The sequence below is a fragment of the Ictalurus punctatus genome, chromosome 3, assembly GCF_001660625.3.
Source record: "Ictalurus punctatus breed USDA103 chromosome 3, Coco_2.0, whole genome shotgun sequence".
Lineage (NCBI taxonomy): Eukaryota > Metazoa > Chordata > Actinopteri > Siluriformes > Ictaluridae > Ictalurus > Ictalurus punctatus.
Window position 1 is genome coordinate 36,541,886 of NC_030418.2, and position 27,353 is coordinate 36,569,238.

The 27,353-nt window shown below is 42.5% G+C and overlaps 2 protein-coding genes across 2 annotated transcripts; one reads left to right on the forward strand and one right to left on the reverse strand.

Annotated features, from left to right (window-relative positions):
• The first annotated feature begins 1,252 nt into the window (after positions 1–1,252).
• On the forward strand, positions 1,253–14,774 carry LOC108263797 (putative C-type lectin domain family 20 member A). The gene is made up of 6 exons (XM_017464952.3): positions 1,253–1,398; positions 2,598–2,659; positions 7,150–7,521; positions 13,295–13,630; positions 13,736–13,827; positions 13,993–14,774. Exons 2-6 carry the CDS (start codon positions 2,623–2,625, stop codon positions 14,134–14,136), a joined length of 981 nt encoding a protein of 326 aa, XP_017320441.1. The 5' UTR covers positions 1,253–1,398; positions 2,598–2,622; the 3' UTR covers positions 14,137–14,774.
• Positions 14,775–25,026: 10,252 nt separating this feature from the next.
• LOC128632763 (uncharacterized) lies at positions 25,027–27,105 on the reverse strand. Its single transcript, XM_053679969.1, has 3 exons — positions 26,901–27,105; positions 26,241–26,492; positions 25,027–26,058 (listed from the first exon to the last, which is right to left on the reverse strand). Exon 3 carries the CDS (start codon positions 25,996–25,998, stop codon positions 25,255–25,257), a length of 744 nt encoding a protein of 247 aa, XP_053535944.1. The 5' UTR covers positions 25,999–26,058; positions 26,241–26,492; positions 26,901–27,105; the 3' UTR covers positions 25,027–25,254.
• Between the last annotated feature and the right edge of the window lie 248 nt (positions 27,106–27,353).

Below are 27,353 nucleotides of genomic sequence, written 5' to 3' on the forward strand. Positions count from 1 at the left end.
ACACACCTTTCGCATATATGTGCTTATACTTTTATGCTTTTTTGAGGTATTTTTGTCACAAAATAAATAAAATGAGATACATAAATATGTTTGTAATTCATAAAAAAAAAATTGGTTTACAAACATTTTTGGAATACACAACCTCACACACCGTATTGTTTATTTGTCAGTTTATCTTTTATTTGTTGATTGCTTCATGTGCATTTATGCATAATGTGGCATTTTTGAAATGGCCTGCATTTATTTGTGGATTTCTGAAACATTTCATACGTTGACTGGCGCAGTTCAACAGTTGAGAATCACTCAGTTCTGCTGACGGTTCCACATGAACACCCTAAAGAAAAATTGCACTTCCAGAAAACATTTTAAGTGTTAGTTATTAATCACTGGATAACTTGGCTTGGGTACTATAGACTTAAAGCTATTGTTGTTTTGTTATAAATTGTATAAAAAAGTACACAAAGTCATTATGTTCAAGCAACAGAATGCAAACTTGGCATTGTTTGCTAGACTGATTAGTAATTTGCTTAGGCACTTTGTATGGATGCCGACGTTGTTGTGCCCAGGTCTTAGACCAAGTCTGACATAACAGGGTATTCTTCAACATTAGGATTTTAAATAATCAGTGAAATACTGAAGATTGAAACATTTCTGATTTGTTTTCACGTAAGGTCTGTTCATGTGGATGATCAAAGGATCAGGCAGGTGCTGAAGAGTGTTAAAGTCATGTAATAAATATAAAAATATATGTGATTAGAAATACTATTAACTTGATAAGAACTAAACCTTTAATGGAAAATTCTATCAATTGCGTCTGTAAGTTAATTTTTTTAAAACTTGTTTTCATAAAATGCTTTTCTGATTTCCGTTAAGTTCTTGTTCAGAAAGATGTAACTGAGGACAGATCTTCTGCTCCATGTCCTGTGTTCTTGGTCCTGAGTTCCATGATTTCTACAAAGTTTTGTAAAAGGTGTGTCTGAGGCCAACTGTTTTTGTCCGTGCACTTCCCTATGAACTCTGGACGGTGGTCAGCAGATACGGCCTGGAGGGTGCGACTGAACAGTTAATTAACCTTTTTTTTTTTTTTTTTTTTGCAGTATTCCATACTTTTACTTAAACTAAACTAAATCCTGGTCACTTTAATAAGATACTATACACAAACTCCACTTGATTTTTAGTTGCTGGCCCCATGTGACTGGGTGGGACAGGTAACAATTTCCATCTACTTTGAGTTTCGGTAATCCTGTTTACAGTAGGTAAATTATGCACAAGTAGTTTGAATAAGACATCTAGCCTGATGGAACACAAGTAGCTGGCTCAGTCCATCAGATACTATACAGATCTCTCAGAAGGACAGTGATGTGTGTTGGTGCTGCAAGACTGATCTTCAGATTTCAGGTAATTTATTCAGTATTCTACTTTGATACTTTAGGTATTCCCTACCAATTAATAAAGACAAATGTTTTATAGAGCATAGCTAGCTTAGGATAGTTGCTTTTTTTCTTTATTTTTGTTTTATTAGAAAATAAAAAGCCAGGCAACTATAGTTGCCAGAACGTCACTGTAAAATATACAGTAACAATATTAAATTTTGTTTGATTTGTATTCTGCTTTTAACAATGGACATAATTTCCCTTCTATAACTACATTATATAGTCAAAAAGTGCAATTGTGTAAACGAGAACTTATGAGTATGAGCGTCAGAGTCCTTTCTGAAATCATTATAGTTTTATAATGATATAACTTTAAGTCTATTGAATCAAACTGAAGTTATTAACTGTTCAATGATGGAGACTTGAGTGCAGATCGGTCTTAGCGATTGCAGTCTTAAGGCTATGCAAGGAAGAACATCCACAGCCATCTTTATGGTTTCTACAGTATGTGGTTCCGTCCACAGCAATCTCGTGATCATTCACCTAAATATCCTCTACTTTCTTAGAAACTAAAGATATTGCAATTAAAATATTTATAGAATAAATTCTGATTTAAAAAATAAAGCTTTTACAAGTAATTTTGTTGGGGTAAACAACTCGGCAGAATCGAAAACTAGCAGTTTTACAATTACGGTTAAGTTTCCATCCAACTAACTGTAATCTTGTGAATATAAAACCTAAAGGAAACATTCTTTAAAAAAGTTAAAAACTTATTGTTGATTTGTAAAACACTACTTATGAAGTGGCCCATCACAATAATATTGTGCTTCTATTGAAGCAGGGCCAAAAAGGCTGCTTAGACAGATATCTTGTAAGGTGAATAGTTGGTTCTATAACTAACAAGTTGTTGTGTCTCAAATAACATTCAATGGAATGTACTGGACAGGGTCTGTAAGGAGAAGTATTAAAGAACACAAGATATAATCCTATGTCTGACTTCTGGGGTACATGGCAGATGAAGCGTGCCTAGCTGCTATATGTTTAAAAGCTCCCAGTGTATTCTAGGGTTCTGATGTACTAGGACATAACCATCAGTATTATTGGGCAAACACTTGGGTGCAGATAGTCTAGTCAGGGGTGCCACACCCTTGTGGTGTTTACAGTTATCAGTGTTAATGGATGCAGTCTGTTAGTTAGGTGTTAATCACATTTATTATTTCATAGTGAGTTCTCCAGCAACATATCAGTGATGGAGCACCGTCTGTTTGTGCTCCTGCTTTTCACAGGTGAGAAAAACATCTCACAAATATATGTGTGTGTGTGTGTGTGTGTGTATGTGTGCGCGTGTGTGTAATAGTAGCCTAGTGCATATAAAACCTATATTTAAAGACACTCTATGTGGTCATTAATTAAGAGAAAAAGTGATTAAATGAAAATATCCTTGTTTATGTAACTGCTGATGATTGGCATTTCAGGCAAAAATATCTACGCGCATTTTACATTTGTTATTTAAATAATATTCAAATTTGGGCATTTGTAAGATGGCGCCGTACTAGTGCCAGCTGATTACAGAAGCTCGTGTTTCAAGAAGTTTATTTGAGTTTATTCGGTAATTGATTTGAAAAGTTATTTGACTTGTTAGAGTTAGAGGCAAAAAACAGCATTCGTATCTGGAACACTAATTTACAGAACTGATGATAAAACCATCACTTTCTCCCTCAGTTCACTCTTTTTTATTGTTGTTATGAAACAAGACTCAAACAGGAAGTAAGTACAGGAGCAAAGTCTTGCAAAGGTGGGAAACAAGGTCTAAACATAAAACTAGAGCTGAAACAAGAAACACGAACTTAAACAGGGCGTGGAAGCACTACCACATTTTACTAACTTAAACATCTATCAGTTACCTAGGAATGAGGCATGAAACACAAAACTTAGAACAAGACTATGACACGAAACTCTCGTTTAACTATGGCCTGAAACTATCGTTTAACCATGACATGACACTCACGTTTAACAATGACAGGAAACTCTCGTTGAACTATGGCATGAAACAAGGAACAAGAAACTAGACAAGACATGGAAACTTTACCTCATGGCACCATTACACCTTTTAGTCTCTAATACCTCTAATACATGCGCAGTAAGGTGAGGGGTTTAAATAACCAGTCACAATTACCTTAATTGCTGACAGCTGGTAACACTTCAAAACACACCCTCGCACCTCCGCCAATAACTGAACAGGAAGAGAACAAAACCAAAACAAAGGCACATGTCCATAGGAAACAGACCTCATTACGTAATCTCGTGCATGCGCGCACTCTCCAGCTCTCCGTGCATGTTGACGCCACAGCACCATCTGCCGTCGAGATCGTGACAGCACCCCCCTCCAGTCCTGGTCCCCTGTGTAACCTGTCTTTTGGTACATCAGGAAACAGAGCAGCCTCCGCCAGGCAGCAGACCGGCGGAGCACCACCCCCAGCGAGGCTGGGGTATGGGGTGACGTCCTCAGCGGGGCTGGAGCTCAGAGAGGCGTCCTCTGCGGCGCTGGAGCTCGGAGAGGCGTCCTGTGCGGGGCTGGAGCTCGGAGAGGCGTCCTGTGCAGGGCTGGAGCTCGGAGAGCTGACCTGTACGGGGCTGGAGCTCGGAGAGGCGTCCTGTGTGGGGCTGGAGCTCGGAGAGGCGTCCTGTGCAGGGCTGGAGCTTGGAGAGACGTCCTCTGTGGGGCTGGAGCTCGGAGAGACGTCCTCTGTGGGGCTTGGGAGCTGCGGATTCTGGCATGTCCACCCACTTGTAGAAAAGGTGGGTCAGGCTGGGGCTTTACAATGACCCCCTAACCCAGTAGATCCAGACCACAAAGATGCCCTGGCCGGTAGAACTCCTCAACAAAAAGTTCCGCGAACTGCGTGACATCATGGAGGGCGGAGGACCCAGTACTCACCAGTTGCTCCGCCCAGTCCCGGGCCGGGCCGGGCCGGGCCACAAAACATGGACACTTAGAACCTGATCCACTGTCTCTTATTAGGCTTGGGATACGCCAGGCTGCAGAAATATACGTGGCAGTGGTAGTGGAACTCCAGCGGGTATCTCCCCAGTCCCGCTGTCTCCCGTGGGAGTTCGGCGGCGTACCTTTGAGGGAACTGCACGGATAGGAAACGTGGCCAGTAATCCGAACGTTTCCCAACAAGGCGCTCTCCTGCTACTTCCATGGTTTTGGGCGTGGTATTCTGTTACGCGGTATTCTGGTATGCTGAAGTTTCCCCAGGTCCTGTGGCTGCAAAACAAGCCCAGATCATCACCCCTCCACCACCATGTTTGACAGTTGGCATGAGGTGATTTGTGCGATACACTGCGTTTGGATTTTTCCAGACATGGCAGGCTAAAGGATACTGTTCCAGAATTTTTGTGGTTTGTTCAGATTCAATTATGCAAACCTCAGTCATACTTCATATTCTTTTTGGAGAGAAGGAGGTTTTTCCTAGCCCTCCTGCCATGAAAGCCATACTTGTTCAGTCTTTGTCTGATTGTACTGTAATGGACAGCTCATCAACATTTAATGTGCTTCCAGAGGCCTGTAGGTCACAAGATGTAGCTCCTGTGCTTTTCTTTATATCCCTGGATTAAATGATCTGACCTTGGACTGAATTTTTCGTACACCCAATAATGGTAAGATTAGCAACTGCCTTGAAGGCTCTTCATTTATAAACAATCCTACTCACTGTAAATTGGTGAATTTCAGATTGTTTGGAGATGGCCTTATAACCCTTTCCAGATTGATGAGCAGCAACAACTATATCTCTGAGGTCATAGCTGATGTCCTTTTTTCCTGGTGTGGCATTCCCAAGTGGAGGGAAACGTTCATCCTGACAACTACACCAGAAATGCGGTATTCCCAAGTGGAGGGAAATGTTTATCCAAAATTCAGTAAATCCAACTAAGCCACCCTGGGGGAGAACCAGGGAAATGCTCCCAAACAAAAGGCACACAGATAAGTATCACCAATCGGGGCAAGGAACATAAGAGTGAGACATGAGTACGAATATAAAAATTTGTATTTTATTATGACACTTAAGCATCATTTAAAACTTGACATCAAAATATAAAGTCGCTTTCACATGAAGCACAGTAAGTATTTTAAAAACTAAGAACTTCTTCAGGCCCAGGCTTGGCATGGACAAGGCAGGCCAGCTACAACTTGGGAAGTCATACAAACCCACTGCAAGTCACACCAAAAATCACACACTACCTACACCATAACGAAGTTGTTGTATTGGCACACTGAGCACGCTGTGAAGCACACCACCATATAAATGCAGCTAGCCTCCCCTGTCCCACCAAGACTCACTAGCTCCTGGAGAGAAAGAAAACACCAGTTAACCCAAAGTTACACAGACACTAAACAACAACACACGGAAAGACAAATATTACAAACACTGTGGTATGGTAGCTATAACACCCAGGCCCACTAACACCACCACAAGAAATGGAGGCACTTGACAACACCCAAGCAGAACCAGAATTATGGCAAACAGTACAAATGACAATTATGGCGACTATAGCATGGAGACAGTGAGGCTTAACATACATCCTCTTAGTAGTAAAGTGGTTAGATGGAGCAACAAACCTGAAACAGGTTTGAGGCTAGGAAACACTAATTTTACCACTCTCAGATTACTCACTCATACTATATGTGGTTACAAAACAAACCAGACATACATCCAAAACTAAAGTAAAACAAAATACATGAATCCATGAAGCAAAACAGTACATAAAGCAAAACAATAAATCAAATGGAGAACATGACTGTTAAACAAAAACCAGGTAAAGCAAAACAATTGCTGAAGCAAAACAACCCACTAAGCAAAACAGTTATTGGAGCAATAAAGCAAAACAGCAGCGGCATCACATGTATCGTCTTCAGCTAGGGGTTTGTCTTAGAGAAGACATAGCTCAACTCCCCACTCTCACCTTAACACAAAGATCAGAGGGTCAACCTAAATCTACCAAGTCCCAATATGAAAAAGGGAGAGGTGCACTTACCCTTAGATTGAACAAACACCAGATGCGAAGTTGTATAATTACTCACAGGTACTGCGGCTCGACACATACACACATCATTCAGCACCGGATAAATGTTGCGATCACTTTACGTGATCTCCGGCGCCAATTCGTCTCAATGCACACGCCACCAGCGCCGCTCTAAGACTATAAAAACAAACAAATTAGCCTTGAGGTATTCACCTCATTACGCTGTGACCGTGCCTGAACGTCCCTGAACGTCCCTGAACGTGCTTGAACGTGCCTGAACGTGCCCGAACGGAAGTGGGAACCCGGAAATACCAGGGGAGCGAGGGACTCAGAATCACCAAAACACCTATCTGCTTACCAAAATAAGGGTCCTTAAATATTCGGGTAGCTCTCATCCTATTGGCCTGCCGAAACCATATCCCAAGCAGAACCAATAGGATAGCCAAATCACTTACCCTGCCACATTGGCATGATGCAGATACACTTCTTGATGATTACCTAATCTTGTGTATTTCATTAGTAACACTTGCCTGCTAATTACTCTCTCAGTGATTGTAGTAATGAATATTGGTCTACTTTTCTGGGGAAAAAAAGACTACATATTGAAATCTGTTGAGTATTTTTGTTGAGGTTATTTATTTGTTTATAGACAGTGGTGAGGAACACACAAATGTTATGTAGGTCCTGATAAATATTCACAATTCATAATAAAAAAATGACACAAGCTAAAGTTTAAAAACCTCCTCCACAGGAGTTTTTCCCCTCGTCCTGTCTGTCACTCGTAAGTACTATCTGATCCAGGAGGGGAGAACATGGAATGATGCTCAAGCTTACTGCCGAGCCAAATACACTGACCTGGCTACCATCGACAGTGATAATAACATGGTCCAACTTCAGAAGGTAGCACAGACACAACTATTCACGTCTGATGCTTGGATTGGACTATACACTAACATCAACAGCTGGCACTGGTCCTTGGAAAACGAGCCACTGGGAAGTTTTACATCCTGGAATATGATCAACCCTAACAACTATCTGGGAAATGAGTTATGTGTCATCGTATATCTGTTTCAATGGGTTGATCGACCATGCCACTCATTGTATTATTTTGTGTGTTTTGATGGTGAGTAACAACATGTTGTTATTATATATAATCTTAATTCTGGAATACTACAGATAATAATCTTTATTTATATAGCACTTTTCTTTCTGATATTAGCACATTTAAGCACTTTTCTTGCCGTGTGAATCATTGATCCAACTTAAATATAAAAAAAGCACATGCAGCGTTTCCACACCATTCTGTTCACAGTTAAGGTTGCTGGAGCTGACGTAACTCTGCTCGCATCACTCTCTCTTTCTGGTGTTTGGTCAATACTGATAAAAACAAAAATATTTATAATGATGTGCTTTAAGGAACCAATGTAAGAGATATTTTATTATATATAAATTTATTATAAATGTCTTACTATGAATGAGCTAGCAGATTGCTACAGACAGACCTTATGTAATGAAGTCTTGTGAGCAAGCAGGACTTAGTAGATCAGCATGGCTGAGAGTGGGGAGTGGTATTAGGGGGAGTTCCTGGTAGCTCTCATTTTCATTCATTATTAAACATTAAAGAGCTAATGCTGCTCTCAAAAGAAAAAAACAAATAACCAAAAATGTAAAGGCAACTACTCATAACTCCTAAAATTTAATGATGGTGTTTAAAAAAAAATTATTAAATTCTAAGTCACATCATGCCAGTCAGAGCGAACAGCACTGCTTCTAGGTTTTGTCTGCTCATTGTAGATGGATCTACACCGTGTGCATGTAATTTTTCTCTTTCCATATCAGATGTTTGTAGAAATTGGTTTGATTTAATCCTGATTATTTGCTTTAAAGCAAGATTTTGTCGGCCACAGACTCAAAACTAGCACAGTATGGTTAAACCTGGCTACCCTACCAGCACTGTGTTTTTCCATGATGTACACTCTGAGAGGGTGGGGCCAATTAGCATATTAATTAGATATTAAAAGTACTACATTAACATTTTATATTTATATTTATGTTGAACATTTATAATATAACATTGTATATACACAGTGGGAGAAATAAGTAACGCGTTAACATTTTTTTCAGTAAATATATTTACAATGAGGTTATTGTCACGTTTCGTGACGCAATGGAGATAAGGCGGGATGCAAGCACAGGTTGAACAACAGTTTTATTTAAAGAGAGACAGGCAGACAAATCCAAAACGTGCTCCAAAAACGTAATCCAGTAACACGCAAGGTTCAGGCGATCGGCAAACAGGCATAAACGAGGCAAGGCAGGAATCAAAGTCGTGGTCTCGGGATACAGGGTCGATATACCAAACATGAAACATAAACAGCAGCGAGAGACTGGTAGCTGAGAAACCAGCGTGAACTTAACAAACGAAACTAAACATGACATGAACTATGAACTAAGACTAAGACTAAGACTAAGACTATGAACCGAAACATGAAACTATGGACTGTGACTGTGGTTGTGGTTATCTATTGTAAGGACTCTAAACTAATCGACTATCTAACTCAACATTCTGCGTGGTGTGCTGGGAGGCGCCGTATATATGCGGAGATAATCAGCGTTGTAATTCAGACACACATGAAACTACAACCAATGACAGAACGGGGAGGAGACATAACAGAAACAGAAACAAATACACGTGTCGAAATGTCACGATTGTCCACCAGGGAAAAGCAGGTGCTTGCGCACCTGCTCGTGCACGCGCGCTCACATGCTCCACAGCGCGCTGCCTAAACGGGAACTCGTGACAGTTATTCACATGAAATTTTCACCAGACATCAGTATTAACTCAAGAAACCTGGAAATATAAAGAATTCACAACCTAAAGGTCCATAAATAAAGTTATGTGTAATAAAGTGGAATACACACTATTTTATTTATGGACATTTTATATTTACGCCAAAACTATTATTTCACATGAGTTTCTATTTAAATGTATCAGAATGGCCTAAAATATATAATAAAAAAACCCAGAGAGAAAAGAGTATTCACCTTTTCAGATTTGGCAGCCCATATGTTTACGCTTATGAATACATACTTTTTTGTTTGTGATCTTTGTAAAGAGGTTAAAGGTTCAGTAATGTTCACAGGCAATTCCAGTGGTGTTAAAGAAACATCATGAACAGTTTATTGTTCTATATACTGTATATTATTTAAATAGTTTAAAATATTTACCTTGGGTATAATGCATTCAAAGCCTTGCTGTCACGTCTCGAGACGTAACGCAGATAGGAATGGATGCAAGTTCAGTAGACAGTTTTATTAAAGAGAGACACAGGCAGGTAAATCCAAATCGTAATCCATGTACGTAATCCAAAACATGCAAAAGGTCAGGCAATCGGCAAACAGGCATAAACTGGGCAAGGCAGGAATCAAGGTCCTGGTCACGGAAAACAGGGTCGATATACAAAACATGAAACATAAGCTATGACTACTACCTGGGAGCGGAGAAACCAGCTTGACTTAAACAGACGAATCTAAACATGAAACATGACATGGACTACGACTATAACTATGACTATAACTATGACTATGACTATAACTGTGGTTAACTATGTTAAGGGATCTAAACTAATCTACTTTACTATAACTATATCTATAATTTTCCACACCGTGTGCTGGGAGACGTGCGGTATATATACAAACATAATCAGCGTCTTAATTGCTGACGGCTGACAGCACTTCAGACACATGTGAAATAACAGCCAATGACAGAACAGGGAGGAGACATAACAGAAACATAACAAAAGCACGTGTTCAAATGTCACGGTTGTCAACAAAGGAAAAGCAGGTGATCGCACACCTTGCTCGTGCACGTGCGCCCACATGCTCCATAGCGTGCTGCTTAAAGGGGAAACCGTGACATAAGCCCCCCCCAAGGGTGCTGGGTGCTCCTCCCGGAGCGCCATGAAACATCCATCTCTTTTGGCGGTCCCGGCCCCTTGGGCAAAATGTCCCAAGCTGTACCAGGAGACCGCACGGCGTTCTTAGCGCAACAAAAAGCAGAGTGATGTCCTCGGCGGAACAGAAAAGCGGAGCTACGTTCTCAGCAGAACAGGAAAGCGGAGTGATGTCCTCGGCGGAACACGAAAGTGGATCGACGTTCTCAACAGAACAGGAAACCAGAGCGACTTCCTCGGCAGAACAGGAGAGCGGAACGACGTTCTCAGCAGAACAGGAAAGCGGAGCGATGTCCTAAGCGGAACAGGAAACAGAGCGACGTCCTCGGTGGAACAGGAAAGTAGAGCGACGTCCTTGGCGGAGCAGGAAACGGAGCGACGTCCTCAGCAGAACAGGAAAGCAGAGCGACGTCCTCGGTGGAGCAGGACGGCAGAGCGACGTCTTCGGCGCAGCAGGGAAACAGAGCGACATCTCGGCGCAGCAGGGAAACAGAGCAACGTACTCAGCAGTGCAGGAAGGCAGGGGGGACGTATTCGGCAGTGCAGGAAAGCAGAGGGATGTCCTCGGTGGAGCAGGAATGCAGAGTGACATTCTCAGTGGAGCCTGCCAGCTGAACTTGGTAGGCTGTGTCAGCGGATTCGAGCGTGAGCATAACTTAGTTGATCATGTCAGCAGACTTGGACATGAGCTTGATTTGAGCAAAGCTTGATTGTCCGTTTCAGCAAACTCGGGTGTGAGCAGAACTTGGTCAAACGTATTTACTGACTCTGGCGTGAACATAACTTGGTTGGTCTGGTCAGCAGACGTAGATGTAAGCAGAGCTTGGTTGTCCGTTTTAGCAAACTCGAGTGTGAGCAGCACTTGGTCAAACGTATTTACTGACTCTGGCGTGAGCATAACTTGGTTGATAAGGTCAGCAGACTTGGACGTGAGCAGAGCTTAGCTGTCTGTGTCAACAGACACCTGGGACAATAACTGGGCATTACAGTGGACCTCTGGAGCTGAGACCCCCTCGTGGGTCTCAGGTTGGAGCTCGGAGGTCGCCACATGGACCTCTAGCTGGAGCTTGGCGGGTGAGCCCACCTCATGGGTCTCAGGTTCGAGCTTGGGTTCCGAGGTTGACATGTTGACCTCTGGCTGGAGCTCCGAAGCTGAGACCTCCTCGTAGGTCTCAGGCTGGGGCTCTAAGGTTGCCAGGTTAAACTCAGGCTGGAGCTCTGGTGCTGAGACCTCCTTGTAGGTCTCAGGCTGGGACTCTGAGGTCGCCAGGTTAACCTTAGGCTGTAGCTCTGGCACTGAGACCTCCTCATAGGTCTCAGGCTGGGGCTCTGAGGTCGCCAGGTTAACCTCAGGCTGGAGCTCTGGCGCTGAGACCTCCTTGTAGGTCTCAGGCTGGGGCTCTAAAGCTGAGAGCTCCTCATAGGTCTCATGCTGGAGCTCTGAGGCCGCCAAGTTGTCCTCTGGCTGAAGCTCGGCAGGTGAGACCACCTCATGGGTCTCACTTTTGAGCTTGGGTTCTGAGGTCGCTACGTTGACTTCTGGTTGTAGTTCCATAGGGGCTTTCCTGTGTCTACGCTTGTGCTGATGCCAGCTGCTCTTGAAGCATTTCTTAGAGCAGAAAAATGCTTCCTGGAGACCCAGCTTCTTGCATGTGGGACATTGGAGCTGAGTTTCTTTCCAGCAGCCCTCAGTCATGCAACTCGGAGGAACCTGAAGCAGATCTGTGGAGGCTGCCCTGTCAATCCCCTCATAATAGAGGTTGAATGGCACGTCAACCTGGGGCTGTCCATTGACTCTCCACCCCAGTAAATCCAGACCGTGTAGCTGTCCTGGCTGTGTGAACTCATCCATAAAATGTTCCACAAACTGAATGACATCATGGAGGCCAGTCACGGGCCGGACCGCAAAACCTGGACACTAAGAACCTGATCCACTGCCACTTAGTAGGCTTGGGATTCGCCAGGCTGCAGAAATATTCCTGGCAGCTGAAGAGGAACTCCAGTGGGTAGCTCCCCAATCCCGCTGTCTCCGGCGGAAGTTTGACGGCGTACCTTTGAGGGAGCTACACGGACAAAAAATGCGGCCAGAAATCGGAGCGTTTCCCGATGAGGTACTGTCCTGCTACTTCCACGGTAGCGTGATGTCTCCCCGTCTTCCTGCTGCATCCATGTAGAGGCGGAATATTCTGTCACGTCTCGAGACGTAAGGAAGATAGGGACGGATGAAAGTTCAGTAGACAGTTTTATTAAAGAGAGACACAGGCAGGTAAATCCAAATCGTAATCCATGTACGTAATCCAAAACATGCAAAAGGTCAGGCAATCGGCAAACAGGCATAAACTGGGCAAGGCAGGAATCAAGGTCATGTTCACGGAAAACAGGGTTGATATACAAAACATGAAACATAAGCTATGACTACTACCTGGGAGCGGAGAAACCAGCTTGACTTAAACAGATGACTATGACAATGATTATGACTATGGTAAGGGATCTAAACTAATCTACTTTACATAACTATATCTATAATATTCCGCACCGTGTGCTGGGAGACGTGCGGTATATATACAAACATAATCAGCGTCTTGCTGATGGCTGACAGCACTTCAGACACACGTGAAATAACAGCCAATGACAGAACAGGGAGGAGACATAACAGAAACATAACAAAAGCACGTGTCCAAATGTCACGGTTGTCAACAAAGGAAAAGCATGCGCTTGCGCACCTTGCTGGTGCACACGCGCCCACATTCTCCACAGTGTGCTGCTTAAAGGGGAAACCGTGACACTTGCACCATTCCTGCCTTTTGCTTATTACGGAGGAACTCAACGTTAATATTTTTATACTGCTGATTTTCTTTCAATTCAAAGGGATAATACAGCTTGATAATACCCAACATGAATATTCACATAAATACATTTTAATTGTTTTCTTTATTCTTACAGACACGAAGACTGGCAGTGACAAGTACATTTTAATCTCTCAGGCTAAGACATGGTATGATGCTCAGAGATACTGTAGGGAGCAGTACACAGACCTGGCCAGTGCCAGAGATGCAACAGAAAACAACATTATAGGGAGAAAGAACTCTGGGCATTATATTTGGTTTGGCCTCAACAGAGACCCCTGTAAATGGTCAGATCAGACCACCAACGTGTCCATTATTAAGTGGCAGGGTGGAAACTCTGAGGATTACTCTATGAATAGAAGTTGTGGCTATTTATATGGACTTCTGGCTGGTCAAGCAGAGTGCTCAAGCATAAAGCCTTTCTTCTGTTACAGTGAGTTGAATTTAAATTCAGTCTCATATTCACGCTAATTTAAGTAGATTTTTTAATGTAGTGATAATTTTGTATATTTGTTTCTATGTGCATTTCTGCCTCCAGCATTCCCAACAGTACAGCAGACCATAAGCATGAAGGTCAAGTCCAGTCAGGATGTGAATGATCCTGCAATAATGGCGGCCATCTTGGAGAAGGTGGGTTTCATCTTCACTCAGTCGCTTCCTCATTACCGCAGCCAGACCCTGAGTCCTCATCATGAACCTTACAGTGTTGTAATCATATTATGTGTTTTATGTAGCATTTTCATAAATCTTACAAAAGCTTCATGTCATGACATAAAGTCCTGCTCTGTTCTACAGATCAAGGAGAAAATGGAGGATCATGGAATGAATGAGAACATATTTGTGAAATGGAGAGTGCATCAAGATGTAGTGGTGTTTCACAAGGAGAAGGAAAATACTACTACAGTTGTGAATAAAAATAGGGAGGCTTGTGAACTCTAAATCTTTAGCATTGTCTTGAATCACATATTGTTTGTAGTGCATTAATCACTTTTAGGTCGATGACCTAGAGGGTATGTAATATTTGAGGTGTCTTGAGTAGTAATTTAACAGTCCCAGAGTTGCGCATTTTCAGGCCTGGCTGGTGAGGGGTTTTGGAGGAGGGGATGATGCTGCAATGCTTCATTCTTTAAAGCTAAAAGTAAGCTATAATGCAAAAACTAGTAACAGTGATATTATCAGGAGACACCAGGGTCCTCTCTACCAGAATGAGGAGAACCTTATACACCTAAAACAGCCAACAATCAGTTTATCATCAGTCATTTAATTGAATTTATTTTTAACATCAGTAATTGAATTGAAACCCTGACATCTGGGCCTGGTATTGGGATTTTTAAAAATGATTTGGGGTTGGTGTATTTGGAAGGCTTGAGGAAAAACCTGAAAGGACAGGCAACTCTGCTGGACCTTATTTATTAGACTAAGTGCTTTTTGCATTTGTTGCTATTGAAAATAGGACTTAAGATTTAAGATTGTGAAACGTTGCCAAGCATTTAAATGGCAGCCATATAATCAAGAACAAAGTTATTTGTTGCTGTAGATGTCAGTAGATTATGAGTCATGACTTACAAATAAAGAAAATAGAACAAAGTTTGGATCTGTTTTTTTTTAATCTATTAATAATTTATTAACATCATGATTATTTAACTCGATTGGTAAAGAAGATGCTCATTGCTCCAATCCTGCAGGCACAGAGCCATATATACTTAAATGATAAAGAGCGCACAATTCGGCACAACACGCCATTAATGGCCTTTTCTGAATACAGTTGCTAGTCGTGATCAGTCATGATCTGAATACAGTTGTTGTCAGGCTTTCATTAAAGTTTGCAAAAACTTTCAGACATAGTCAGTAATAAACAGGGTCAAAGTTATATTTTTCCCACTGACGGAAACACTCATCATCTGTAAGAAATGTTGGGTCAGTGATCCACCTAGTAACACACCATTAAAGCTGGATGTTACACATTTATATTTATAAGTATATTAAACCAATGCTTCATGGTGAGGTTCAAACAAACCATTTTTGCGTAAAATGTCATCTTCTTCCTCCAGCCTTAGTGTCACGTACTGTCGTTGAATACAGAAGCAGATGCGGGCGGCAGATTCAGGCAGTATAATCCAGAGGAATAGACAAAGTTCGTAGTCGGTAACCAGGTAGGGGTCAGGTGATCAGGCAAACAAAACAAAACAGGGCAAGGCAGAAATTGAGAACGTAAACAATGGTTAAAGTCACTCTGCAATAAACACAATAGATGAGGCTGGGATAACAACAGAGAACAAGTCAGCTGAAAGTTTACTTCGCAAAGTCAATATGCATCCAAAGTCTCCTATATGCTGTGGTGAGATTGTGATAGTGATTGACTGCAGGTGTGTAACATTAGAACTCTGGGGAAGGTGAGTGTGTGTGGGAAGTGTAGCGTGTGTGGGAAGTGTAGTCCTTAGCGGCAATGTTAGAAGTAAGCTGTGTCTCCTAGGAAACCTAGTCGTGGCTGGGCTGACATATGATATAAACAGCTCCCCAAGGGCTCACTCCGGGTGCAGAGTCCTTTCTGGGTCTCCCCTGGGGTCGTGGACCTGGAAGTTCAGGGTGTGCTGCATGGAAGTCTTTACAGAGCTGAGGGTCCAGGATGTCTTGCGTTGGAACCCAGCATTGTTCTTCTGGTCCGTAGCCCTCCCACTCAATTAAATATTCCAGCTTACCCCTCCTGCACCTAGAGTTGAGGATATTGTTATCCAGTGGTACAGGAGGGGTTTCGGAGGGCACCTCTGTAGCTAGAGGTCCTGTGTTGACGGGCTTGAGTCGTGATACGTGGAAGGAGGGAGCTATGCGACTGTGTTGCGGTAATTCCAGACGGTAGGTGACCTCATTGATTTGTTTTAGGACCTTGAATGGCCCCGTGTACCTTGGGGTGAGTTTTTTGCAACCATGTGGTTGTCTCAAGTCCTTGGTGGACAAACAAACCCTATCGCCGGGCTGGTACTGTGGATGCTCGCTGTGGTGGCGATCAGCTTTACGCTTGTAGGTGTGTGCCAGCTGTCTCAGGCACTGCTTTTTACTTTGTATATGCTACCTCTGGGTCAAATTCGTAAACATGGAATTAGCTTCAACTGTTATGCTGATGATACACAGTTGTATGTTTCAGCAAAGCCAGAGGACAGACAGCAGCTTAGTAAAGTTGAGGAATGTGTAAAGGACATTAGACGCTGGATGCTTATTAACTTCCTTTTACTTAATTCTGATAAGACAGAAGAACTTGTACTAGGACCACGTGTAGCTAGAAGTAATCTTTCTGATCTCACAGTAACTCTGGATGGTCTTTCTGTTTCATCATGTGCAGCAGTAAAAGACCTTGGAGTGATTATTGACTCCAGTCTATCATTTGATGCTCATGTAGATAATATTACTAGGATAGTCTTCTTTCATCTCAGAAATATTTCTAAGATAAGAAATATAATGTCACTACATGATGCAGAAATATTAGTTCATGCTTTCGTCACCTCTAGACTAGATTACTGTAATGCCGTACTGTCTGGATGTTCCAGTAGGAGCATAAACAAACTCCAGTTAGTCCAGAATGCAGCTGCTAGAGTCCTAACTAGAACCAGAAGATACGACCACATCACCCCGATCTTATCCACACTGCATTGGCTCCCAGTGAAATCTCACATCGATTATAAAATACTTTTATTAACTTATAAAGCACTAAATGGTCTTGCATCACGGTATATAATCGACCTTTTGGTTTTCTATGATCTGCCATGCCTACATAGATCAAAAGATGCAGGCTATTTGACGGTGCCTGGAATAGTGAAGGCTACAGCAGGGGGAAGAGCTTTCGCTTATAGAGCCCCACAGTTATGGAATAGTCTTCCAATTAGTGTTCAGGATTCAGACACAGTCTCATTGTTTAAGTCTAGTCTTAAACCGTATTTGTTTACTCACGCCTACCCTGATTAGTCTCTCTATTATGCAAATTCCCAGTCCTAATAATCTTTTCTCTCCTCTCTCCTTCTGCCGAGCCACATACGGTTTTATGGAGATACTAGAGATCCTGATCCTTTCTGATCTCCGGACCTGCCTGATCCGTTTCGGATGTCCTGCCTCTGGATAGAGCTCTCATCTACTCCAATTCCAGACTGGTGGGACTACGGCTGCTTCTATGGCCATACAGAATTCATATAAGTCAATAATTAACTTTTTCCACATTATCTGTTGTTACCCAGATGAGGACGGGTCCCCTTCTGAGTCGGGTTCCTCTCAAGGTTTCTTCCTCTTAAAACATCTTAGGGAGTTTTTCCTTGCCACCGTCGCTCAGTTGGGATAAATTCGCACCTTTAATATCTGTATACCGTGTTGATATTTCTGTAAAGCTGCTTTGAGACAATGTCTATTGTAAAAAGCGGTATACAAATAAAACTGAATTGAATTGAATTGAATTGATGTGTGTTGGACCAAACCTGTTTGCTCTTCTGGAACCACTGATCCACTGCTGGTGATTCCATGGGGGTCGCATTCCAGGGGAACAGTGGGGGTTGGTAACCTAGTACACACTGAAACGGTGTGAGGCCTGTGGCCGAGTGACGTAGTGAATTTTGTGCATATTCGGCCTACAAGAGGAATCTGCTCCAATCTTCGGGGTTTTAGGCACAGAATGTCCTAATGAACCGGCCTAATTCCTGGTTGACTCGTTCCACTTGGCCGTTTGCTTGTGGATGATAACCAGATGTGAGATTGACTGTGATCCCCATTTTTTCCATAAAACTGGACCATACCCTGGATGTGAATTGAGGTCCCTGATCACTGACTATTTCCTCCGGGATGCCGAAGTACCTGAAAATATGCTGAACTGAGTAGGGCATGTAGTGGAATGGAATGTACCAGAATGGTTGTGTCACCTTGGGACTCGGGTAGATCTGTAACAAAGTCAATAGAGTTACGCGACCATGAACATTCTGTTACGGGTAGAGGTTTGAGCTTGCCAGCAGGGAGTGTACGTGGTACTTTATTCCATTAAGTATTCCAGTGCGTGATATCCTTATCAGTCCATGAAATACCTGGATTGTGTTGTTCTAACCAGGGGAGGCCTAGGACCGTTCCGTTGTCTCCTAAGTCACGGCGTTGCTTGAGAGGGCATTGTCTGATGAAGTGCCTCTCCTCACTGCAGTAGAAGCAACTAAACTCGCGACGCCGTCTCTCTCTCTCCTCAGTTTTAACCCACGTACGCCCCAGCTGCATCGGTTCAGCGGGGAGACTTTGCACTGCAACAACCGCCTCGCTGCATACTGGGCGGCGGCTCTGTAGCAGGTGGTCTAGGCGAAAAGCCAGGCTAATGAGCGAATTGAGTGTTAGTTGAGCATCACGACATGCCAGTTCTGTCACTATATCCGGGTTCAATCCCTGGTGAAACATAGTCTTGAAGGTGGGTTGGTTCCATCCGCTCCTGGCCGCGACAGTGCAAAACTCTAAACCATAATCCGCAACGCAGCGTGTCCCTTGCTTTAGGGTGAGTAGTTCCTCCCGGTTCTCTTTGTTGTCTGAAGAGTGATCAAAGACGATCCGAAATCGTTCCGTCAGTTGATCCATGGTAGTGATGGTACTGTCTCCCTGTTCCTATTCCGCCGTGGCCCAGAGCAAAGCTCTCCCGGTCAGTAGCTCCATGAAATAGATAATTTTCCGACTCTCTGGCATGCCTGGGTAGCTGGAGGAAAACAGGGAGCATTGGAGGAGGAAACCCCGGCAGCATGACGGATCTCCGTCATATTTCTCTGGCGCCGGTATGGGAGGAAAATGCACAGTTGTCTGTGTAGCGGCCGACGCGGCTTGAGCTAGCCAAGCAACTTGCTCAGTCAGGTTGGCTAGCTGTTGTCTCTGGTCGCTAATCAGCCGACCGTGGATCACTATAGAAAGGCATAGCTGCTTCCATAGGAAGGTGAAGTACACTGTTGTTGAATACTGAAGCAGATGCGGGCGGCAGACTCAGGCAGTATAATCCAGAGGAATAGACAAAGTACGTAGTTGAGAAACAGGCAAGGGTCAGGCGATCAGGCAAACAAAACAAAACAGGGCAAGGCAGAAATTGAGGTCGGGAATGTAAACAATGGCCAAAGTCACTTTGCAAAAAATGACAGATAACCACAGAGAACAAGTCAGCTGAAAGTTTACTTCGCAAAGTCAGTATGCATTAAATAAAATAAAACAACACAAAAGAAACAATTATTAAAACAACAATCAGAACATATAAAATTATTAACCAGCAATCAGCACATTACAAATGGTTTAAAACAGCAGCCAGGCTACTGCAGACACGCCGTTCATAAAAACACTTCTTTCTCAATTACAACATACACATATATTCTGCATGCAGTTTTCATTTTCTGAGATCTAAAAACCCTCTTTTCTTAATTTAGTTCATAATTTGGAGGAGCTCTTTTGAGGAAAAGAACACCGTCTCAAGGCCTGTTCACACCGGGACAATTTTCGGTCCACTTAACACCCCAGTGGCTGTCAGTGGGCGAGTTCACACACAGGCGTAAAACATGTGGCGTCAAAGTGTTCATTTTTTAAATGTCAAAGCCTTTTTTATTTTTTTATTTTTTTATTTTTATTTTTTTAACGCGAGAAGATGCAAGCAAGTAGCAAAATGAATTTTGAGCTGCTGATGTCTTTGGTGTCTGAATGCCGAGGGCTTTATGATAAACACCACAGCGACTACAAGAATGTTGATTAGACGGAGTTGTTGTGGCAAGGAATATCCCTTCCAACGGATCAGTGCCTTATCGATGGCGGAAGGGTTTGCGTGTGCTAATGACGCAGAGAGCTATGCTGTCGGGAGTATATACTCCCAGAAGGGCCACCCAAGGCAGACAGGTCAAAGCTGAAGCACCAGACTAAATCTGATCCATTTGCCAATACACATTGGACAAGCACGGCGAATTGACGTCCATTCCTGTTGTATGCTGACATAAACGAAATCATGACCCTTATTCCCCGGAGGCCAGCGAGCACCTACCTATGGCAGCGGGAAGAAAAGCTCAATGGCAGAGGGTGCTAAAAATCGCCGGGTACATTTAGGCTGCTTACGGACTCTGAACCTAGCAACGCTAAATATTAGAACTATGAGAACGAATCACAGACTCGAAGAACTAGTGCTTGAACTTTAAAACATCAATTGGGATATAATAGGTTTGGGTGAAATTCGGCGCAAGGATGAAGAAATTTTGAAGCTGAAAAGTGGTCATATCCTTTACTACAAAGGCAACACATCAGGTAGAACAAATGGGGTAGGATTCCTAGTAAACAAAATACTAAATAAAAATGTGGTGTCATTTGAAGGAATATCAGATCGAATATCAAAACTCACGGTTCAGCTAACCAAAAGATATACAATGCAAATCCTGCAGGTGTATACACCAACTATTAGTCATGATGATGAAACGGTTGAAAGATTCTATGAAAATATTTGTATGCACCACAATAATACCACAACCATTTCAAAATAATAATGGGAGATTTCAATGCGAGAATTGGCGATCATCGAGAGACGAAAATTACTGGTCAACATGGTTTTGGAACAAGAGATGAACGAGGAACCAGACTAGTCGAATGTTGTGCTTCTGAGCAGCTCTCCTTTATGAATTCATTCTTCAAAAAGAAACCGATAATGAAATGGACTTTGAAAAACCCAAATGGAGGAAAAAGCGAAATAGACTATATCTTATCAAACAAAAAAGATATCTTTAAAGATTGCAGCCCTATCAACCGATTCAATGTAGGGAGTGACCATTGTATAGTACGTGCTAAGCTAGGAATAAACTACCACAAAAAAACGAACAAAATTAACTCAAGTATCAACAAAAGTCAGTGCAGAACAATTATTCATAAAATAAAAAGACTTTCAACTAAAACTATCCAAGAGATTTGAAATTTTACAAAAATTAAATGATATGGACATTTCATCTCAGAATGAGGCCATCACTCAAAACCTGTTAGACGCTGCACATGAGACGGCTCCACCTACAAAATGCAATAAAACTCCAAGGATATCGACGAAAACCAAACAAATGATGAACAAGCAAAGAGAAATGAAACAATCCAGAATAACTGACAAAATCGAATATGTGGAACTGTGCAAAACAGTCAGGAAATGCATCAAATCAGACATTCGAAGGTTTAATACTCAATTAATCACCAAAACCCTAGAAGAAAATCTCAGCCTGTAAAAACTGAAAAGACGACTCATATTTGCCAAAAAACTCATAACATCACTGAAACTGGAAGATGGCTCCCACACAACAACCAAACAACAGTTGATGGATAGAATAAAATCATTCTATTCAGATCTGTATAATGATGATACCCCATTACCCGACCTACCCAATCCATTTGAAATGGTCCCGGACATACTAGCAGAAGAAGTTGATTGGGCTATTAAAACAACTAAGAATGGAACAGCAGCAGGACCTGATCAAATCTCAATTGAAATGTTGAAAGCAGGTGGAGAACCCATAGTTAAAATACTTGCTAAACTTTTTACTACCTGTCTCAACAAATATACAATACCTGACCAATGGAAAAACGCCGATGTCATACTACTGCACAAAAAAGGAGATACTAAAGACCTAAAAAATTACCGTCCAATAAGCCTTCTATCTATAATTTACAAATTTTTCACAAAAATCATCAACAAAAGACTTGAATCATCACTAGATTTTGCACAACCACAGGAACAAGCTGGGTTTAGGAAAATTTTTAGTACATTAGATCACATACAAGCCCTTCAACAGGTCACTGAGCGCCACAATGTCTAGCTTTTGTCGACTATGAAAAAGCTTTTGACACTGTCAAAACTTGCTCGATACTTCAGGCCCTACAAAACCAAGGGATCAATCCAGTTTATATAAAAATCCTGTACGAAATCTATAAAAATGCAAAAGCTACAATTCAGTTAAATGATAATAAAGTGGAAATCAAAATACAAAAAGGCGTCCACCAAGGAGATACCATATCGCCCAAAGGTTTTTCGGCCTGCCTAGAAGAAATCTTCAAAAAACTCGACTGGGAGGACAAATGAATCAAGATCAATGGTTCCCACCTCTCCAACCTACGTTTTGCCGATGACATAATTCTATTCTCAGAAACCCCAGAAGAACTACAACAACTACTACTAGACTTAAATGAAGCAAGCAAATCATCAGGGCTAAAAATTAACGTACAAAAAAATCAAGTTATGTTCAACAATAGGGTTCAACCGATACCAATTAAAATACAGGGAAAACTATTGGATCAAGTAAACAGTTACATATATCTAGGACAAAACATATCAGTGGAACTGAATGGCCTTGACGAAGTCAACAGGAGGGCAAGATCAGGATGGCAAACTTTTGGCCGCCTCAATTTCATCTTCAAACACAACTTTCCTCTATGTCTCAAAAGAAAAGTGTTTGATCATTGTGTTCTCCCTGCTCTTACCTATGGATGTACAAATACTATACAAATACTATACCTATACAAATACTAAAATAATTCAAAAATTAAGGGTCACTCAACGAAGCATGGAACGCCGCATGCTAAACATATCGCTATTAGACCACAAGACTAGTGTGTGGGTGTGAAGTCAAACCAAAGTAATGGACATAATCAAAAGGGTGAAAACATTAAAGTGGAAGTGGGCAGGACATGTAGCAAGAATGAAAGACCAAAAATGGACGTCTGCAGTCCTAAATTGGACTCCACTGGAAGCCAAACACCCAAGAAGAAGACCTAAGGCCAAGTGGGCTGATGACATCAGAAAGTTCGCTGGAATCAATTGGCAACAAAGGGCACAGGATCGTAGTTGGTGGCGGCATTCAACAGAGGCCTACACCCAGTGGGCCGAGAACGGCTGAAGAGAAGATATATATATATATATATATATATATATATATATATATATATATATAATTGCATGTAACTTTAATGAATGAGTAGCAGATGAGAACTTCATGACTCATTTATAATGTTGTGGCTATTTTTTTGACGACACTGAAATGCAAGCATATATTCTAAGTGCTCCTGCACTACACATTTTTGTCTCTTCCCTGTTAATATGTAAATATTAATCCACTGATTGATAATCCATTGTATTTATTTTGAATATATATTCGCATATACGTATTCTTCACATCTTATTCAAATAGCTAAGTGCCCCATTACTGCGTCGTTGTATTATCATATTAACCTCAAAAAAGACTTTTCATATTCAACACATTAACATTTTTGGGCACAAATGTTGCATTAGTTATGAATAGTAATAGCGCTGGACTGTCTGGGTCTACAAAATAATTCAGACTCACAAGCAGCATGTCGAGTATCACCAGCTGGTACAGGAGCTGCGGTTGGATGAGGTTCAGGTTCCGGCGGTATTTCAGGCTGCATAGGACTCGGTTTGACGAGCTGTTACTGAAGGTGGGAGCCCGAATTTCAAGGGAGGACACAAAATGGCACAGAGCCATTTCTCCTGGACAAAGACTCACCACTTGTTTGCGATGAGTAGCTTATTATTTACTAATTAAATTTTTTAAATTATTAACTATAAAAAAAAATAGTTACTGTGGTGCTTATTGGCACTCTTATTTTAATCAATAGGTACTCATTAAAAGGGATACTTTGGGGATAATACCGCAAAAACACCCCAAAAAACATAAAACAAATAGTTAATATAAAAACAGTTTATCCCTGCATTTACCACACATGCTGAGGCTACGACCCATTTCAGAGGACATTATAATTTGTATTGACAGAGAGCTGTTGGAACTTTCCTTATTAAATTGTAAAATTAAATGTAAGTTCATTTCTATTGGTAAATATGCAAGGGAGGTTAGGTTATCATAACGTTATCATTTACAGTTGCTCTACTTTCACTTATACTTTCAACTACATATTTTCACAGGTACCATGCAACAGGGGACTCATATCGCAGCATTGTCTTCAGCTACCAGGGTGGGATATTTCACTGTGGCTGTTATTGTGGAAGCAGTGGTAAGGGCACATGGGACTCCCTCGTGGAGGACTACATGCCTGTTCCCACAACAAAAGACTGGCAGGACATTGCAGCAGAGTTCCATCATCGCTGGATCTTTCCAAACTGTGTAGGGTCTATTGATAGGAAGCATGCAGTGATCCAGAATCCCGACAACTCTGGGTCACTGTACTACAAAGGAACATTTTCTATTGTCCTCTTTGCAGTTGTAGATGCAAAATATTGCTATCACATCATAGACGCTGGCAGTTATGAGAGGACGAGTGATGTCAGGACTCTAGCTAACAGTCCCTTTGTCAACAGCCTTCGCAGAGGAACCCTTGGCCTACCTGATGACACACTGCTGCCGGGAGCAGAGCACCTGGGACCCCAGCCTCACGTCTTTGTGGCAGACGAAGCCTTCCCCCTCCACAGAGACCTGATGAGGCCCTTTCCAGGTACTATCCTTCCCAACAAACATTTTAAACATTTTTAATTACAGGCTGTCACAGGATAGACTGACTGTAGAGAATACGTGCGGTATACTCGCAGCACAGTGGCAGCTGTACCGGTGTGTCATTGCTGTCAGCCCTGCCAATGTGGAAGCCTGTGTGAAGGCCACCTGTGTTCTACACAACTTCTTGTGGAGAAGGATGTCTGCGAGGAACCTGCTAATGGTAATGAAGAACACTGTGCACTGCAGAACATCAGCAGAGTAGGGACCAGCAATGCTGCACAGGAAGCAATGCGTGTAAGGGAGACCTTTGAAGATTACTTCTGTGCCGAGGGTGCAGTTCTCTGGCAGCCACATGAGTGACGGGAACAAAAGGTTCTTTTAAGAACCAAACCAAAGGCTTTTTACATTTACATTTATTCACTTAGCAGATGCTTTTATCCAAAGTGACTTACAAATGAGAAAGATACAAGCAAAGCGATATATCAAGCAGAGAACAATACAAGAAGTGTTACCATACAAGATCTATTAACTGAATTCCAGAAGAAGCAAAGTGCAGAGTAGAGGTGTAAGTGCATTTTTTAAAATGATTATTTTTTATTTTTTATTATGAGTTGGTTAGGTGTTCATGGAAGAGGTGGGTCTTTAGCTGTTTTTTGAAGATGGTGAGAGATTCTGCGGTCCAGGTTGAGGTTGGAAGTTCATTCCACCACTGAGGAACAGTTAGTGTGAAGGTTCTTGAAAGGGACCTTGCGCCACGCTGAGTGGGAACTAATAAACGTTGGCCGCTAATCGATCGCAGATTGCGAGAGGGAACGTAAGCCATCAGGAGAGAGTTGAGGTAGGAGGGTGCTGTTCCTGACAAGGTCTTGTAGGTGAGCATCAAGGCCTTGAATTTGATGCAGGCAGCTACAGGAAGCCAGTGGAGGGAGATGAAGAGGGGTGTGACATGGGTTCTCTTGGGCTGGTTGAAGATGAGGCGTGCTGCAGCATTCTGAATCATCTGAAGGGGTTTGATGGAGCTGCTGGGAGGCCCGAAAGTAGTGAGTTGCAATAGTCCAGTTTTGAGATAACAAGAGCCTGGACTAGTATCTGTAGCCTGTTCGGTGAGGTAGGGTCTGATTTTCTTTATGTTGTACAGGATGAACCTACAGGACCATGCAGTTGTTGAGATGTGGTCTGTAAAGCTCAAGTTGTCATCAAGAATCACCCCAAGGTTCCTGGCTGTCCTGGTTGGCTTGAGTGTGGTTGAGCTGAGCTGTACAGTGAGGTTGTAGTTGATTGAGGGACAGGCTGGGATCACGAGAAGCTCAGATTTTGCCAGGTTGAGCTTAAGATGGTGTTCCCTCATCCAGACCGAGATGTCCGACAGGCAAGCAGAGATGCGTGCGGAGACGGATGGATCGTCAGGCTGGAAGGACAAATAGAGCTGGATGTCATCAGCATAGCAATGATATGAGAAGCCATGGGACTCAATCACCTGCCCCAGAGATGTAGTGTAGAGTAGAAAAGAGGAGTGGACCCAGAACTGACCCCCTGTGGAACGCCAGTTGTGAGTTGCTGAGTTTCAGAAATACCTGCCCTCCATGATACCTTGAAGGATCTTTCAGGGAGATAGGATTCCACCCAGCGCAGAACTGTTCCAGTGATGCCCAGGCTGGAGAGAGTTGACAGGAGGATCTGATTGTTCACAGTGTCCAAAGCAGCAGAGAGGTCAAGTAGGATGAGGACAGATGATCTAGAGGTTGCTCTTGCTAGTCGTAAGGCTTCAGTGATGGAAAGCAGAGCAATCTCCGTGGAGTGATTGCTCTTGAAGCCAGACTGCTTGGTGTCCAGGAGGTTGTCCTGTGTGAGAAAATTGGAGAGTTGATTAAAAACGGCTCTTTCAAGACTTTTGGGAAGAAAAGGGAGGAGGGAAACAGGTCTGTAGTTGTCAACCGCAGCAGGGTTAAGTGATGGTTTTTTAAGCAGTGGGGTAACCCGGGCCTGCTTAAATGAGGTAGGGTATGTGCCTGTAGAAAGGGATGTGTTAAAGATGTGTGTGAGTGCAGGTAATAGTGTGGGAGAGATGGACTGAAGAAGGTGAGAAGGGATAGGGTCAAGAGGACAGGTTGTGGGACAGCTAGAGAGGAGGAGTTTAGAGACATCAGTCTCTGACAGGGGAGAGAAGGAAGTCATTTGGGAGTTACATGGAGGAGGAGCCGGTCTATGCATGTCTGGGGTTGAGAGTTTGGGTATTGGTAGAACCCTGACCTCAGGAACAAAGGAATAAAATCTGCCTTGTTGACTGCAGATTGGCAGTTCCAAAGTCCGATTGAGAATGAGAGGGAACCTGCAGAGGCCACATTCAGAAAGCGTAGGCTGTCCAAGTTGCGTACATTTCTGGGAATATGCCGCAGTCTGCACCTGTGGCAAATAACAGGTAAACGGCAAGAGGAATAAAGGGAGAAAAAAGTATACTTAGCAGCACGTGTGGTGTCTTTGTTGGTGTCCTTGCTTGGTGGACTCGCGTAGGTAGACTTGCAGGTCTTTTCACGAGCTCGGTCTTCACACAAGGGCTGACGCTTCCACTTAGAATATAACTTTCTATTAAAAAGTGTTCCATGGTTTTAGAATATGCTTCTAAATATTCATTATACATATAGATTATGCTTAACTCTTTGATTATTAGATTATGCTTCTAAGTAAAACAAACCGTTTACACAC

Excerpts from the sequence above, each read along its gene's own strand:
- LOC108263797 (XM_017464952.3), top strand. The coding sequence starts at position 2,623 with ATGGAGCACCGTCTGTTTGTGCTCCTGCTTTTCACAG. Across the intron at positions 2,660-7,149 it reads TGTGCTCCTGCTTTTCACAG|GAGTTTTTCCCCTCGTCCTG; the intron begins GTGAGAAAAACA and ends CCTCCTCCACAG. Across the intron at positions 13,828-13,992 it reads TGGCGGCCATCTTGGAGAAG|ATCAAGGAGAAAATGGAGGA; the intron begins GTGGGTTTCATC and ends TCTGTTCTACAG.
- LOC128632763 (XM_053679969.1), bottom strand. The coding sequence starts at position 25,998 with ATGAGGGAACACCATCTTAAGCTCAACCTGGCAAAATCTGAGCTTCTC.